Source organism: Elephas maximus, chromosome 1 (assembly GCF_024166365.1).
Source record: "Elephas maximus indicus isolate mEleMax1 chromosome 1, mEleMax1 primary haplotype, whole genome shotgun sequence".
NCBI classification, from domain to species: domain Eukaryota; kingdom Metazoa; phylum Chordata; class Mammalia; order Proboscidea; family Elephantidae; genus Elephas; species Elephas maximus.
Genome location: NC_064819.1, coordinates 90268219 through 90283959, shown reverse-complemented (window position 1 = coordinate 90283959; position 15741 = coordinate 90268219). Strand labels below are relative to the sequence as shown.

The 15741-nt window shown below is 43.5% G+C and overlaps 2 protein-coding genes and 1 long non-coding RNA gene across 9 annotated transcripts in view; 1 reads left to right on the top strand and 2 right to left on the bottom strand.

Annotated features, from left to right (window-relative positions):
* The window catches only part of LOC126073164 (patr class I histocompatibility antigen, A-126 alpha chain-like), a 374107-nt gene that overhangs the window by 93524 nt on the left and 264842 nt on the right, over positions 1-15741 (bottom strand). The gene's annotated exons all lie outside the window — the stretch shown is intronic.
* Positions 1-15741, top strand: part of LOC126078246 (uncharacterized) — a 562403-nt gene that overhangs the window by 283768 nt on the left and 262894 nt on the right. The window lies entirely within an intron of this gene.
* LOC126078006 (popy Class I histocompatibility antigen, A-1 alpha chain-like) lies at positions 1006-1852 on the bottom strand. The gene is made up of 2 exons (XM_049887970.1): positions 1764-1852; positions 1006-1483 (listed from the first exon to the last, which is right to left on the bottom strand). Exons 1-2 carry the CDS (start codon positions 1825-1827, stop codon positions 1206-1208), a joined length of 342 nt encoding a protein of 113 aa, XP_049743927.1. The 5' UTR covers positions 1828-1852; the 3' UTR covers positions 1006-1205.

Below are 15741 nucleotides of genomic sequence, written 5' to 3'. Positions count from 1 at the left end.
GAACTTCCCATCACCTCCCATGGGTTACCTGAGCAGTGCTCATGTGACCATCCTGAGAATGGACAGGACAATTGAGATAGGGGAGGGAGTGAGAAACCAGCCTGGACCAGGAATCTGGGATAATCTTATTCCAAAGAAAGTTCGAGAATCAGGGTGAGGCAGCCCAGAGTAGGAGGCTCCAGGTATCTGAGAACAGGGATTTCTAGCTCTGACTTGAGTGGAGGCTGAGCAACTCAGAAAAGCTGGAATCAGACCTCCAAACTGATCGGGTATGTGGCAGAGAACAAGATTTGAGAAAAAAAGTTCCTGGTGGTTCTCAAGGTCAATGCCAGGATCAAGGGGAGCTTCTGAGCAGTCAGGAATTATCTCCCCTACTATCCTATCCCCAGAGTCAGTGGGTCCCTTTACCATCTCTGAAAGGAAGGCTCCTCTGGCCAAGTCTCTCTCTGGTACCACCAAACAAAAAAACCCACTGTCATCCAGTCGATTCCGACTTGTAGCGACCCTATAGGATTGCTCTGTGGTACAGGATCTGGAACTCTGGGCTAACTCCTCACTCTCCACACCCAGAGAAAGGGGTAGCATTTTGGCGTCTATTCCATTTTCCTTTTGAAAGTCCACAAGGGTGGACACAGTCCCAACTCAAAGTGAGTTTGGGAGGCGCCACAGCCCCTCGTACCTGCGCGCTGCAGAGACTCCTTCCCCTTCTCCAGGTATCTGCGGAGCGACTCCTGGCACCTGCCCTCCACGTAGGCCTTGACCTGATCTGCATACTTGTCAGCCTCCCACTTGCGCTGGGTGATCTGAGCTGCCGTGTCCGCCGCGGTCCAGGAGCTCAGGTCCTCGTTCAGGGCGATGTAGTCGGCGCCGTCATAGGCGTGCTGCTCATAGCCACGGAGGAGGCGCCCGTCGGGCCCCACTTCACAGCCGGACATCCTCCGGCTGGTGTGAGACCCTGACCCCGCCCCCGCCGTCACCCCCGCCCCCGCCTTCAGCCCCCCGCCTTCAGCCCCGCCCCCACCACCCCACACGGACCGCCATTGGTCAGAGCCCAAACGGTTCTAAACTGAAAACGAAACCGGGTCGAATCTCCGCGGCTCTTCCCGGGCTTGTCCCGCGGTCTCGGGGTGAGGTTCGGACCGGATACTCGGGGCGACGCGGCCGTGGGGACGCGAGGACCCGTGACCTGCGACCCGGGCCTGGCGTCACTCACCGGCGTCGCTCTGGTTGTAGTAGCCTCGCAGGATCGGCAGGTTCCTTCTGTAAAACTGTGCGTTGTCCTTGACGATCCGTGTCTCCTGGTCCCAATACTCCGGCCCCTCCCGCTCCATCCACGGCGCCCGCGGCTCCATCCTCGGGTTCGCGGCGTCGCTGTCGAACCGCACAAACTGCGTGTCGTCCACGTAGCCGACGGAGATGAAGCGGGGCTCCCCGCGGCCGGGCCGGGACACAGCGGTGTCGAAATACCGCAGGGAGTGGGAACCTGGGGGCGGGGAGCGGCTGAGACCACCGACCCCTCCCTCCCCGCGCGGGCCCGGGTCCGGGGTCGATGGGGGCGGGGAGGGGTGAGGCGTGAGGGGTGAGGGGCGAGGGGTGAGGGGATCGTGGGAGGAGAACGGGCGGCGGGAGGAGCAGGGCCGGGGTGTAGGGGCGGGTGGGGGCTCTGGGCGGTGGCGGCTTCCCCGAGGGTCCCGCGTCCCCGCCGAGCGGTCCCCTCGCTCCTCCCTCCGCAGAGGCCGTTTCCCCCCCGACCCCGCACTCACCCGTCCGGGTCTGGGTCAGGGCCAGGGCCCCCGAGAGCAGCAGGAGGAGGGTCGGGGGCACCATGACCCCGATACTGGGGTTCTAGGGAGAATTTGGATCCCCGCCAGGCGGAACTGACCTTACAACCCAGAACCGCGGTGACCGTGATTGGCTGCTCCAGAAATCGGACACCCAATGTGGTGACAACTGGGGTGACGTCATGTGTGTCCAGGCAGAAGGAACTGACACAGGTTGTGAGAAGTGAAACGCTGGGGAGACAGGGAATCCCCAACACTAGGGCACCCCACCCCTGACACCGCAGTCGGACCTGAGTGCCTGCCTGGGGACTTGGGTCTTTACCCAGACCCCTCTCTCTCCTTCTGCACCGACCCTTCTTTACCACACTGTCTCCTAAGTCTTAGGCCAGGACCTGCTTAAGTCACAATTTTTTGTTAATTTCAGAATCTCTACATTGTTGATGTTGTGTGCCCTGGAGTGGATTCATAGCGGCCCTGTATGACACAGTAGAACTGCCCCATAGGGTTTCCTAGGCTGGAATCTCTAAAGGAGCAGATCAGCAGGTCTTTTCTTCTGCGGAGCGCCTGGTGTGTTCAACCACAAACCTTTGTTAGCAGCCAAGAGCTTAACTATTGAGCCACCAGGGCTCCTTAGAATTTCTATTACTATTACAAATTAATGAGGAACTCAGATTTTGTTTGTGGATTACATCTACCGATATTAACCATACGAGCAATTGAAGCAGAATTAAAATTTTAAATTAAAATAATAACCCATTAAACTTTAACATAGTATGTTTTCATGAAAAATAATTTCCAAAATAATGTAGTGAGAAGAGTGGATCCTTTTACATCTTTGCATGTCTCTTATCTGTGTCAATAAAAGGCTTCTGGATTTTCCTATCTGTTTCTACATTCAATCTGTTATTTTGGTTGTGGTGTATACAAAAAAATCAAGGTCACACAAATATGAAGTTGGAAAAAGGAGGAGTATTTTTTAATAGCATTTCCAGCTAATTGTGAGTGTTCACCTCTGATACTTCACTAAAGCTACGGAAGCGGTAGTTTCTTAAAGGTTAGTTGTGGTCAGAAACCCTATTATTGAATATTTTGTATTCTGTTCATTAAAACCCATAGGGCCATTTTGCACATTGAATGAACCTTGTCCTAAGACATGAATTTGTTAACTGCTGCATTAGGTCACTGAGTGTGCAGATCTTCCACGGTTGGCAGATTTCATTACAAAATATCATCAAGTCACATTTGTTAGTATTACCACTGATTCCGGCAGAAAAGTTTGTAAATTTTAGAAAGCTGTCAACTTGTGATGGATACAACTTTTCCAATATTCTCATCTCTTCAGAGGCTACGTTTTATCATTGACAACAATACTATCAGTTGGTTCTCTTAAAGTGACAGGCTAGCTAATTACTGATTTTGAATAAAGTATCCAATAAAAAAAAATACCCAAGATAATTTCTCTGTCATTCCTTCTTTCAAGTGAAAATGATATTCCATTTAAAAAAAAAAAAGAGAGAAGAAGCTAGTTCGGATCACAAATTATTTTCCTCGAGCCAAACATCCTACTTTGGAGTGTAGAAGCACTTTATATATACTTCCCACTTCATCACCTAGGATATGAAAGGACATGGACTGGAGGATTTAACTAAGGTTAATAACTTTTAATGCTTCAGTTAGTACACCTTTAAGTGAAACTGCTTTGGTTTTCGTGTTCTTCCTGCAGGTTGGTGAAGGTGAAGAATACCATTACTATTGAAGTTTCATGACACAGCTTTGATTTTTGCTAAGTTCACAGCTGATTTACCTCAGTGCAAGTATCAACACAGTGAGAAAGACGAAATATTTCTTAGTACAATGAGTTCCCAGGTTAAGAACATCAGATTTATGGACAGCTTGTGCTTAAGAGGAAGCCCTGGTGGCATAGTGGTTAAGTGCTATGGCTGCTAACCAAAAGGTCAGCAGTTCAAATCCACCAGGTGCTCCTTGTAAACTCTATGGGGCAAGTCTACTGTCCTATAGGGTTGCTATGAGTCAGAATCAACTGGACGGCAACAGGTTTGTTTGTTTTTTTGTTTTTGTTTTTCCCCCCTTTGTTACTTAAGAGGAAACCCTGGTGGTGTAGTGGTTAACTGCTAACCAAAAGGTCGGCAGTTCGAATCCACCAGGAGCTCCTCGGAAACCCTATGGGGCAGTTCTACTCTGTCCTATAGGGTCATTATGAGCTGGAACGGACTCCATGGTAAGGGTTTGGGTTTGGTTTTTGGTTGTTACTTAAGAATGGACTGCCGTAAAACCTATTTGAGTTAAATACAATGGTTCATAATAAGGAATGCCTGCACTGCTTTGTGAAGTCCCTTCGTGTTTAAGATGTTTTAGTGTATTTAGAAGTGTTTAATTGTTTTATATGCATAGAAAGGTAAAATGTATACTGTATTCTAAGACACACATTTGACTAACTGACTCTCAATAGGAACTGTATGTACCTGTTCTGAATACCTACAAATTAGACTTAAAGACAGATTTGGGAACGGATCTCCTTTGTAACCTGGGGATTGCCTGTGATGTTATAATAACAGTTCTGACTTCAAGGATCTTGTGAAAGGATCTCCTTGATTCTAAGAGTCCCACAGATCACACTTTGAAAGCTGCTGTTCTGAGTAAACCAGGAAGTCCCCTAAATGGCCACAGCCTCTTTGCCTCCTCTTCACCTCCCAGAATCCCTCTCCCTGAGCTGAACTCTCTGCCTCCCAAAGCTTAACTTAGGACTCTTCCCATGGGCTCTTCTAGAAGAGAACTTACCACCAGAAATTTAATGCCACAGAGTGTTCTCAGTCAGAAAACTGAGGCAGAGGGAACAATGTTCCCTTTTTGTAACTGGGAACATTTGTGCCTGAAGGCACCAGATAGAGATTCACTCATGATGTGTTTTAGTTTTGTCACACACCAGCTTAATGTAGATCCATATCCCAGACAGCTGGAAATCTGATGCAGTCTGTGGGGGAAATGGTAAGGGCCCCTCATTAGAAATGAATCTAAGGCACCTGACTCGAGGTCCATAAACCATCAAGAGCATCGCTGTCAAGAACTTTCTGCGATGAAGGTATTGTATATCCGTGTTGTCTGCTGCAGTAGCCTGTAGCCACGTGTGGCTATTGAGCACTTGAAATGTGGCTAGTGCAACTGAGCAGTTGACCTTTAATTTTATTAATTCAAGTAGTCACAACTGGACAGTACTGCCATATTTGACAGTACGTCTATAAGGTGTGCTGAATTTTCAATCTCTCTCCCAAGATAATACTTGTAATTTATGGATTGAAGTATATTAAAATTACCTTTATTTAAAAACCATGGGTTTTTCACGTGGGTCTCAGGCATATCCTTAAAATACAGAGTGCCCACAAAAATTTAATTAATAGGTATTGGGTTTTTTTTTTTTTTTTTATAACAACTAGAGTGTATAGACATTAGCCAAAACATGACTTCTCATCTTAAGGTCACAAGTGTTCACAAATGTCCATTCTTGGTGCCAAACCTTGTCTAAATATTGGAATCCGTGGTGTCATTGTTTTCTTTAACCAGATGAACATAAGGAGGCAAAAAAGTCTTCACTTAGCCCAAGAGAATGTATTTATTGAATATCACATATATCAAATACCCTGTAGGCCCTGTACACATATTTGGTAAATTATGAAACATGAACTTTAAACCTTAGAATTCTACCATCTTATAATTCTTTAACTATTGCCCTCTCCACTTCTCCCAAATTCAAATATTTTCTGTTTCCCTTCACCCTCAGACCCCTTGTCCTCATTGTCTCTGCCTAGATGAAAATATACATGAAATATTGACAGTTGTGGAGTGAAAAGGATTCTCTAAGCATGAAACAAAGTTGAAAAACTATAAAGGAAAATGAAAAACTTCTCTATGGCAAACACAAACTCACAAATATACAAATACAAGCTCATAATCAAACTGAAAGACACAGAAAACAATTTGACAGACAAAAGGGTAACGTGCCAATGTCCTTCAGCCAAAGACCACCGGGACCTTACCTGTAGTTGAACAAGTTGTGTTTATTACATGTTTTGGCAAGAGAGAATACGCTCTGTAGGGGACCATGGGACATCTTTATATGGGAGTGAGAAAGAACCTATTACAGGATTTGGCTTTCCTTGGGTGATTTTACCCATTGCCATCAAGTCAGTTGGGGAGGGTAGAAGGGATCAGGGTTTGCTCTAGATTGAATGCAGTTAGGAAGCTGGGCCAATTCCATGATTGGATATCTCAATAAATCTTATTTCTAAGGAGGGCAGACTAGAGTGAGGATGAAGCTATAGTTGGTAACAATGTTCAAAATTATGAAGTGATCTAGTTTTGTCTCAATTTGAAATGGTCTCAGAGTGACCTTGTCTGATGTTGGTGTCTTATGAGATGATTTATGTCCAACAGAAGAATAACATGGCCTAGCTATGAGTGCCAGGCCAGCTTCTAACAACCTGAAGTGTAGGTGGGAGTGGCAGATCAGTTCGTGGATGTCAGTGCTGCTCTCCCCTCTACCTCCATTCTTCAGTTCAGTATTTTAACACTTAACAGTCCGAATTAGAAAATGACCAAAGATTACTAGAAAGTAGTTTGGAAAAGAAGAAATACAAATGTCAAAAAAAGTATCAGTAATAAACCAATGTGAGTAAAAATAAAAATGTGGAAAAAGAAATGGGAATAAAAATTTAGCTTGGCAAAGGTAAAAATAAACAAAAGTGTTGGCTAGAGTGCCGGTAAAACATACAGTCATAGAGGTTGATGGGATGAAAAACTGGTACAAAATTTCTAAGGGACATTTTTGCTAAATATATCAACAATTCAAACATGCTTACATGTTGACACACACAAAAAATTTCTGTTTTAGGGGTTTATCCTAAGATAACCACACACTGTTACGGATTGAAACGTGTCCCCTCAAAAATGTGTGTAAATCCTGACCCCTGTATCTGTGGTTATAATCCCATTGGGGAAAGGGTTTTCTTTGACATGTTCATAAGACAGGACTAGTGTAGGGTGTGTCTTAAATCAATCTCTTTTGAGATATAAGAGAGATTAAATAAGCAAGCACAGATGCAGAAGTGGGGGAAGAGAGATGCCAAGCCACATGAAGACTGCCCAGGAGCAGAAGCTCAGAGACAAGGATCTTCCTCCCAGCTGACAGAGAGAGGAAGCATTCCCCTAGAGCTGGCACCCTGAATTCAGTGTGTCCCCCTAAACGGTGAAGAAAATAAATTTCTGTTGATTAAAGCCATCCATTAACTGTATTTCTCTTATAGCAGCACTAGATAACTAAGACAGAATTTGGTACCGAGAAGTGAGGTGCTGCTCTAACAGATACCTAAAATATGAAACAGTTTTAGAATTGGGTAATGGGTACAGGTGGAAGAGTTTTAAGGTGCCGAATAGAAAATGCCTAGATTGCCTTGAAGAGACCATTGGTAGAACTATGGTCGCCAAAGGAACCTGGTTAGGGCTCCGAAGGAAGTGCGGAGAGCTACAGAGAAGGCTCGGAGAACACAGCTGGTGCCACAATGGAATGTCGCTAGAAACGTGGACGTTAGATGTGCTTTTGGTGAGACTTGGAAAGAAGATGATGAACGTGTGAGTAGATGATGGAGGGAGGGTGATGCTTTTTATGCAGTGGGAAAGAACTTGCCTGGATTATGTCCAAATGCTTGGTGGAAGTTAGAACTTGTAGGTGATGAACATGGATATTTAGCTGAGGAGATATCTAAGCAAGACCTTAAAGGAGCCATGTGGTTTCTCCCTGCTGCTTACAGCAAAATGCAATTGGAAAGAGATGGACTGAAAAATGAACTGTGCACAATGAACAAAGCTTAAAGATTTGGAAATTTCTGTTGTACAAACTAAGGACATGTGGTCTAGAATTTTCATCAAGGACTTAGCTACACAACCTTTTGTTAAAGAGATTAGGCCTGTGACTAATAAAAAAATGGATCTAACAAATTACCAGAGCAGAAAACCCATTAGTTTAGACTGCAGGAGACAGAGAAAGAATGAAAGGGAAGACAGTGCCTGTTGGAATTCTACAGGCAGGAAACAGGCCAAAGGAGGTACATCTGTTGTTCTAAAGAAAAGGACAATCTGTGGAGCAGCTTGGAGATGAGCAGTACTGTTGCAAGGAACATGGGAAGCAGGGCTGCATCGGTTCCAAAGGGTGGAACCATGTGTTCCTAGTTTTAGAAGAGATCTTCATCAAATAGGTTCCATAGTATGCGGCTGCTGTTCACGAGTGCCATGGGGATGGGGCCACTGTCCAAAGCTGAGGGAGCAGGACTGCCTAGCCCACGGGAAAGAAGAACAGAGACTGCTGGGGCCCAGGGTATGGAGTTGACACTCAGATGGAGTAGAAGAATAGGGCCACCCAAAGCCAAGAGAGTAGAGTTGCCATCTCAGTTTGTCTAGAAGGGGGACCTTAAGCCCAGGGCCAAGGGTCCTCCACTCAGAATCCAGAGGGCAGGGCCATTGCCCAGGTGGTCGAAAAGAAGGGAGGACTGTTTTCAAGTCTCGAGAGCTAACGTAAATTGTTCTGCTTAGGTTTGGACTTGCTTGGTGCCTCTTATCCCTTCTCTCTCTCTCCAGTTTCTCCCATTTGTAATGGACATGTCTACCTTGTGCCTGTTCCACCATTATACCTTGGAAACAGATAACTTGTATTTTAGATTTCAGAGGTTCACAGATGAAGATGAATTTTGCCCCAGGATGGAATATGCCTGAAATCTCACCCATATTTGGTTTAGATGATTCAGAGGCTGAGATTTGGAGTTGATTTAAGACTTTGGGGATGACACGATGGGGTGAATGTATTTTGCATGTGGGAATGACATGAATTTGGGGGGCAGTGGGTGGAATGTTATGGATTGAATTGTGTCCTCCCAAAATGTGTGTTATAAATTCTAACCCCTATATCTGTGGTCATAATCCCATTTGGGAATGGAGTTTCTTTGTTATGTTAATAAGACAGGACTAGTGTAGGGTGTGTCTTAAATCAGTCTTTCCTGAGATATAAAAGAGATTAAAAAAGCAAGTGAGAGAAGCAGAGATGGGGGAAGAGAGATGCCAAGCCACATGAAGATTGCCCAGGAGCAGAAGCTCAGAAGAGACAAGGACCTTTCTCCAGAGCCGACAGAGGGAGAAAGCATTCTTCTAGAGCTGATACCCTGAATTTGAACTTCTAGCCTCCTGAACTGTGAGAAAATAATTTTCTCTTTGTGAAAACCACCCACTTGTGGTATTTCTGTCATAGCAGCACTAGATAACTAAGACACACATGATTTCAAAATTATATATATAAGTATGGTCCTTGAATTTTAGTTTATAAAAGCAAAAGAATAAAAACAACCTAAATGTTATAAACAATATAGTGATGACAGCTATGAACAGTGGAACACTTAATATATGTCAGGCAATAACACCATGTATTTTACAAAGACTGTCAAATTAATCCTCTATGTAAAAGTCATAAGGTAGCCTATATGTCATTCCTTTTTATGAATAGGGAGAGGGAAACTCAGAGTACTTAAGGAGGCGGTGGAGGTGAGTTTGAACCCAGGGCATTTTCTCTCAGAGGCCTTGTTGACTCATCTTCCATCGATTCCCTGTCCCCCAGATAGGTTTGAAGACTCTGCATCCCATGCAAACGGACTGTCTCAAGGTCTCAGAATATCCCATGACCGAGGACTCCGAGGCTCAGAGCTCAGGACATCAAGAGGCAGTCTGACTAACTCCCCAAATCACACTCAAGTCATCCAGCATATATTTTGAGGCTTTTGGTGAGTTAGGAACTCTGATACATACCGGAGAAACAGTGAAAACTAAAAGGGAGACCCTCAAGGTATGAAACTGGCATGTATGAAAAAGATGAGCATTTATTTAAAAAATTACAAAGATAAATGTAAAATCACTCCTGAGCTAAGTGCTGAGAGGGAAAAGCTCATCATGTCATAAAAGCAGATAACCTGGAAACCTAACTGGTTGCATACTGCTATTATCTGTAATATCTAAATGATGTAAGAAAAGATACGACATTTACGAAATAGTAATGCATTATATACAATCAGAAAACAAGAAAGAGCTCTTGGAAATTAAAAAATAGGATCATAGAAATGAAAAAATCAATAGGTGATTTAGAAGATAAAAGTTATACTCCCCACAAAGTAGTACAAGATGGAAAACTGATGGCAAAGAAGAGAGAAAAACTACAGAAATTTTATAGCATAAATCAAGACATTCCTACAACCTGATAATATAAGTTTCAAAAAGAATTGAGAGCAGGAAATGATGGAAAATAATTCACGTAAGTGTCTTAGAGTTTACAGACAAAAATTTACACTTTAAATGCCCCCAACTAAGTCCTTTCCGTATTAAATGAAAATAGATCCACACCAAGACACATCACAATGAAATTTCCAAAAGAGGATGGAAAAGATGAGATGCTGAAAACATCAAGGATGAACAAAAAGCAGCATCTCTGGAAGCTGGAAGACATTGAAACAATGCCTTCCAGACTCCAAGGAGAAGTATTTCCAACACAGAATTCTATAGGAAGCCAAATGAAAGTGTCAGAACAGCCTAAAGAAGTTTTCAGATATTTACGGTTTCACTATTTTACTTGCCATGTTCGCTTCCTTGAGATACTAATAGATGAAATGGGAAACAAAAATGATGGAGAAAACCAAAAAGGCAAACACATGGGGAGGCAAAAGCAGTGCTTTGATTTTGCTCTATCAACCCAGTGGCCACACGGGGGAGCGCCGCTCTACCCTCTGGAATTCTCACTGAACGGCTCAGGAGGGGTTTGCGCTGTAAGCCTGGCTTAGATATCTGACCCAGAGTCTGGACATCAGTGTGGGGATGAAGATCCCTCTGAACAACTCTGGACTCCGCAGGGGTCAGGCTCCGGGGTGGAGGAGGTATTGGAGAAGAGGAGAGCTCAGGAGCCTTGTGCCATCTCTGAGGTTTCCATCTCTTCTCACTGTTACCGCTCTGTCCACCCCCTTGATGGCAACACCTGGGAAAAATGAAGGGTAGGTCACTTTTTCTTGTACTCCTTATTCCTTTTATGAGCACTATCTTTTGCGTCTGTCAATTTGTCTTACTGTGGGGGCTTGCGTGTTGCTGTGATGCTGGAAACTATGGCACCGGTATTCAAATTACCAGCAGGGTGCCCCATGGTGGACAGGTTTCAGTTGAGCTTCCAGACTAAGACAGACTAGGAAGAAGGACCTGGCAGTCTACCTCTGAAAAGAATTCGCCCGTGAAAACTTTATGAATAGCCGCGAAATGTTGTCTGATACAGTGCTGGAAGGTGAGCCCCTCAGGTTGGAAGGCACTCAAAATACAGTGGCTGCAACAAGGGGCTCAAGCATAACAACAATCGTGAGGATGGCAGAGGACTGGGCAGGGTTTGTTCTGTTGTACAGACGGTGGCTATGAGTTAAAATCGACTCTATGGCACCTAACAACAACAACATCTTTTAAAATAAATTTTAGAATAGTTTTAGATTGCTGTATTGTTAACATCTTACATTACTGCTATAGTACATTTGTCACAGCGAATGAAGCAATGTTGATACATCATAATTAACTAATCTACATACTTTATTCGGAGCCCTGGTGGCACAGTGGTTAAAATGCTCGGTTGGTAACCACAACCGAAAAGACTACAGTTCCAACCCACCAACCGGTCTGAGGGAGAAAGATGTGGCAGTCTGCTTCCGTAAAGATTCACAGCCTTGGCGACCTACAGGGCAGTTCTACTCTGTCCTATAGAGTGGCTCTTTGTTGGAATTGACTCCACAGCAGTGGGTTTGGTTTTTTTGGTACTTTATTCAGATTTCATTAGTTTTCCCTATGTCTTCTCTTTATTCCAGGATACCATATTACATTTAGTTGTCATGTCTGGTAGGCTCACCTTGGCTATTACCATTTCTTAGACTTTCCTTGTTTTGATGACCTTTAATAATTTCAGGGAGTACTGGTCAGGTATATTGTAGGCTGTTTCTCCATTTCAGTTCTGCTGATGTTTTTCTCAGGTTAGATGGGGGCTAGGAGTTTTTGGGAAGAACAATGCAGAGATATATCTCAACAACTTATCAATTGTGTATAATACCAACTTATCAGTGATGAGGTTAATCTTGATAACCTGACTAAAATAGTGTTTTCCTGGCTAAGATAGTATCTCCCAGGTGTCTTCACTGTGAAGTTACCTTTTTACTTCCACTCTTTGTACTTTAGTCTTTGGAAGTAAGTCACTTTGTGAAACCCAAACTTAAGGGGTAGGGAGTTATGCTTCACTTCCCTGAAGGCATAATAGATACAGAAATTGTTTGGAATTTTTCTGTATAGGCTTGTCTATTCTCCACCCCCCCCCCCATTTGTTTTTTTCATTTATGTGTATCAGTATGGATTCATGGATATTCTAGTCTCCAGGTTCCAGTGTGACAAACCTCCTGGTGTGTATTTATTTGAGTACAGTCCTTAAGTACAGTTCCCCATAATCTGAAGACCTGTGAACTAAAGAGAAAGTTATCTGCTCCCACATACACCCGACACACAGTAGGGGGGACAGGCATAGGATAACCACTGTGGACATTAAAAAAAAAAAAAGAAAATGGGAAGCACAAAGGAGCCACATAAGAATGCTGAAATCCATCCAGGCAAATGTAGGAAGTTCTCTGGTTATGACTCAGTCATACTCCTGCATGGGAATAATTCTCCATGGTTCTCGACTCTATACTCTAGAATAGTATTTCCACATCCTGAGTCCGCTATCATTTTACATTTGTTTGTAGTTGCATACTTATTTCATTCTGCTTCCTGCCAGTAGAATTTAGGGTTCCACAGGCTCCTTTCATTTGGTACAGTCTCTGCTCCTTTCATTCAAAACCTGTGCTGTTTCTGATGGTCTAATTTTATGATAAACTTTGTTGAGTTCATTCCATGAGACAAAACCCACAGCCACAAATCTCCTGGAGATAAGCCCTTCTCTACATTAGGCTTCAGCTAAGACTGCGAAGGATGAACATCCTTATATGTCTTAGAAGCCTTACTGTTTGGGAGGATCTGTGAGACACACCCATAGCTCTTTTGAAGGCCTTTTGTTTGACTAAACTCTACTCTGAGACACCAACTTGAGCTTTTTGAGATTTTAGCAAAGGATCTTATAATCTTATCCTCAGCTTCATCTTTAAACTATGCTTCCCTGAGAGCACTTTGGATTTGATCTTTGCTAGGAAGTTGCTTCTTAATTTTAACATTATTTGCCCTTTGGAGAGACTGGGAATCTTCAAAACCAGAAAATCCTGGATCCTTTTAGTTTCACAGCTTTTCCTTCAGCACTTCTCTGGAAATCTATTTCGAGCAACAAGAACACATGGCTCCTCTAATAGTTGGCTTAGACATCTCCTTAGTTAGGTTGCCCAGTTTATTAGGCACATTTTTTACTTCCCATATTACTACAGGCAATAGTGTTGCTAAACTTTGTCACTACATGACAAAAACCCCCTTTTCTTTAGTTTCCAATAAGTTTTCCTCACTTTCCTTTAAGCCCTCACCCACAGCCTCATCAAAAGACATCTTGCTTTTCCAAATAATTTCTTCAAGAATTCAAATGTTGACTAATATTTTTATCCAAGTCCTCCTAGCTCCTGTCCACTGCCCAGTTCCAAAGAGATTTTCACATTTTAAAGTTTGCGTTTTGTCAGCATCACATTTTCAGGTACAATGTCTGTAGTAGTCATCTAGTGCTGTAGAACAAATTATATCAAAATTTAGCAGTTTAAAACAACAAACGTATTATCCCCAACAGTTTCTGAGGATCAGAACTCCAGGGCAGATGAGCTGGGTAGTTCTCACTAAAGGCTTCTCATTAGGTTGCAGTCAAGTTGTCAGATGGGACTGTAATAATCTGAATGTTTGACTAGTGCTGGAGGACCTGTGTTCAAGCTCACTCATGTGGTTGTCGTCATAAAGCTTCAGTTCCTTGTTGGATGTTTGTCAGAAGCATCCATTTCTCACCACATGGGCCTCTCCACACGTGGATGTATTTATGACATGGCAGCTGGCTTCTCCTGAAACAAATGATTCAAGAGGGAGAAAAATACAAAGCAGAAAGACACAGTGCTTTTTATGACCTAATCTCTGAAGCCTCACACCATTAATTCATTAGAACTGAGTCATGAGTCAAGTCCACACTTAAGAGAAAAAAAGAAGGCCACAAACTGGTAGTTCTTACCCAAAGTAGTAGTAATTGTCATGAATTGACCTGTATCTCCCCCCCGCCAAATATGTGTCAACTTGGCTGGGCCATGATTCCTGGTATTGTATGGTTGTCCTCCCTTTTGTGACCCGATGTAATTGTCCTCCTATGTGTTTTAAATCCTAATATCTGCCTGTGGTTAATGAGGCAGGATTAGGTTATGTTAAAGAGGATTAGGTTATGTTTGTTATGTTAATGGAGCAGGATTAGTGTAGGATGCAACACCCTTACACAGGTCATAGCCCTGATCTGATGTAATGGGAATTTCCCTGGAGTGTGTCCTGCCTCACCTTTTATCTTACAAGAAGTAAAATGAGAGAAGTGAGCAGAGAGAGAGGGACCTGACTACCACCTAGAAAGAAGAGTCAGGAGTGGAGTGCATCCTTTGGACATGGGGTCCCTGCACTGAGAACCCCCTAGACCCAGGGCAAAAATTGGTGCCAAGACACATGTAGATCTCCAAGGAATGTCGGGCCCACAGAGGTTGAAAGGACACAGGGACTTTCCCCAAGAGCCAACAGAGGGAGAAAGCCTTCCCCTAGACCTGGTGCCCTGAATTTGGACTTCTAGCCTCCAAGCTATGAAAGAATAAATTTCTGTTTGCTAAAGCCATCCACTTGTGGTATTTCTGTTATAGCAGCACTAGATAACTAAGACAGTAGTCTTTTAAGATTAAAACTCTTCTCAAATTTCTCTTTGCCTTTGTTTATTTCCTAGGACTTCAAATATTTATTTTTAATATTTTTGTCATTTTCATACTTCTTTTCTACAGGAAGACTTTCTCACTCTCCTCATACTGACACTACCAGAAGTCTTACCCTGGAAGAGACTTTTGGGAGAAAAGATCACACAGCCCACAATTATATCTTGTTAGGGCAGTATGGACCTAGGCATTGGACATTCCCTACTCAGATTTCTCAAGCTGAAACAAGGTTAGCCTTGGCTAGGCTCCGAAATCAAGGGGTGTTCTAACCATGAAAATGGACAGAATTCTGGCCTTAAGCATGTCTAACCTGATATTACTTGCCTTACTAGAAATTCATACGTTCTTCTTTATTCTTGCCCGCATTTCTCATTAAAACCCAGTTGTCACTGAATGGGTTCTGACTCATGGTGACCTCATGTGTGTCAGAGTAGAACTCGCTAACTTTTCAGAAGTAGATCACCAGGCCTATCTTCCAAAGGCCTCTAAGCCAAAAACCAAACCCAGTGCCGTTGAGTCGATTCTGACTCATAGCGACCCTATGGAACAGAGTAGAACTGCCCCATAGAGTTTTCAAGGAGTACCTGGCGGATACAAACGGCCAACCCTTTGGTTAGCAGCCAGAGCACTTAACCACTACGCTACGGGTGTTTCCCCAAAGGCCTCTGGGTGAACTCAAATCTCCGGTCTCTTGGTTAGCAGCTGAACATGTTAACCATTTATCCCGCCCAGGGACGCCGCCTTCTCAGTGATACCTTTATTGGATGCATCCTTGATTTAGAGTCATTGACTGGGACTTAAGAAATTTGGAAGCTTTTCATTACACAAAGTAATAAAGAATACCTTGACAGTTTTTTTTTTTTTAAAAAAGCCTGGGCTTGGGATCTGGGCCCACAAATAACTCAGGAGACTCACTGACTTTCTGTGACACACAA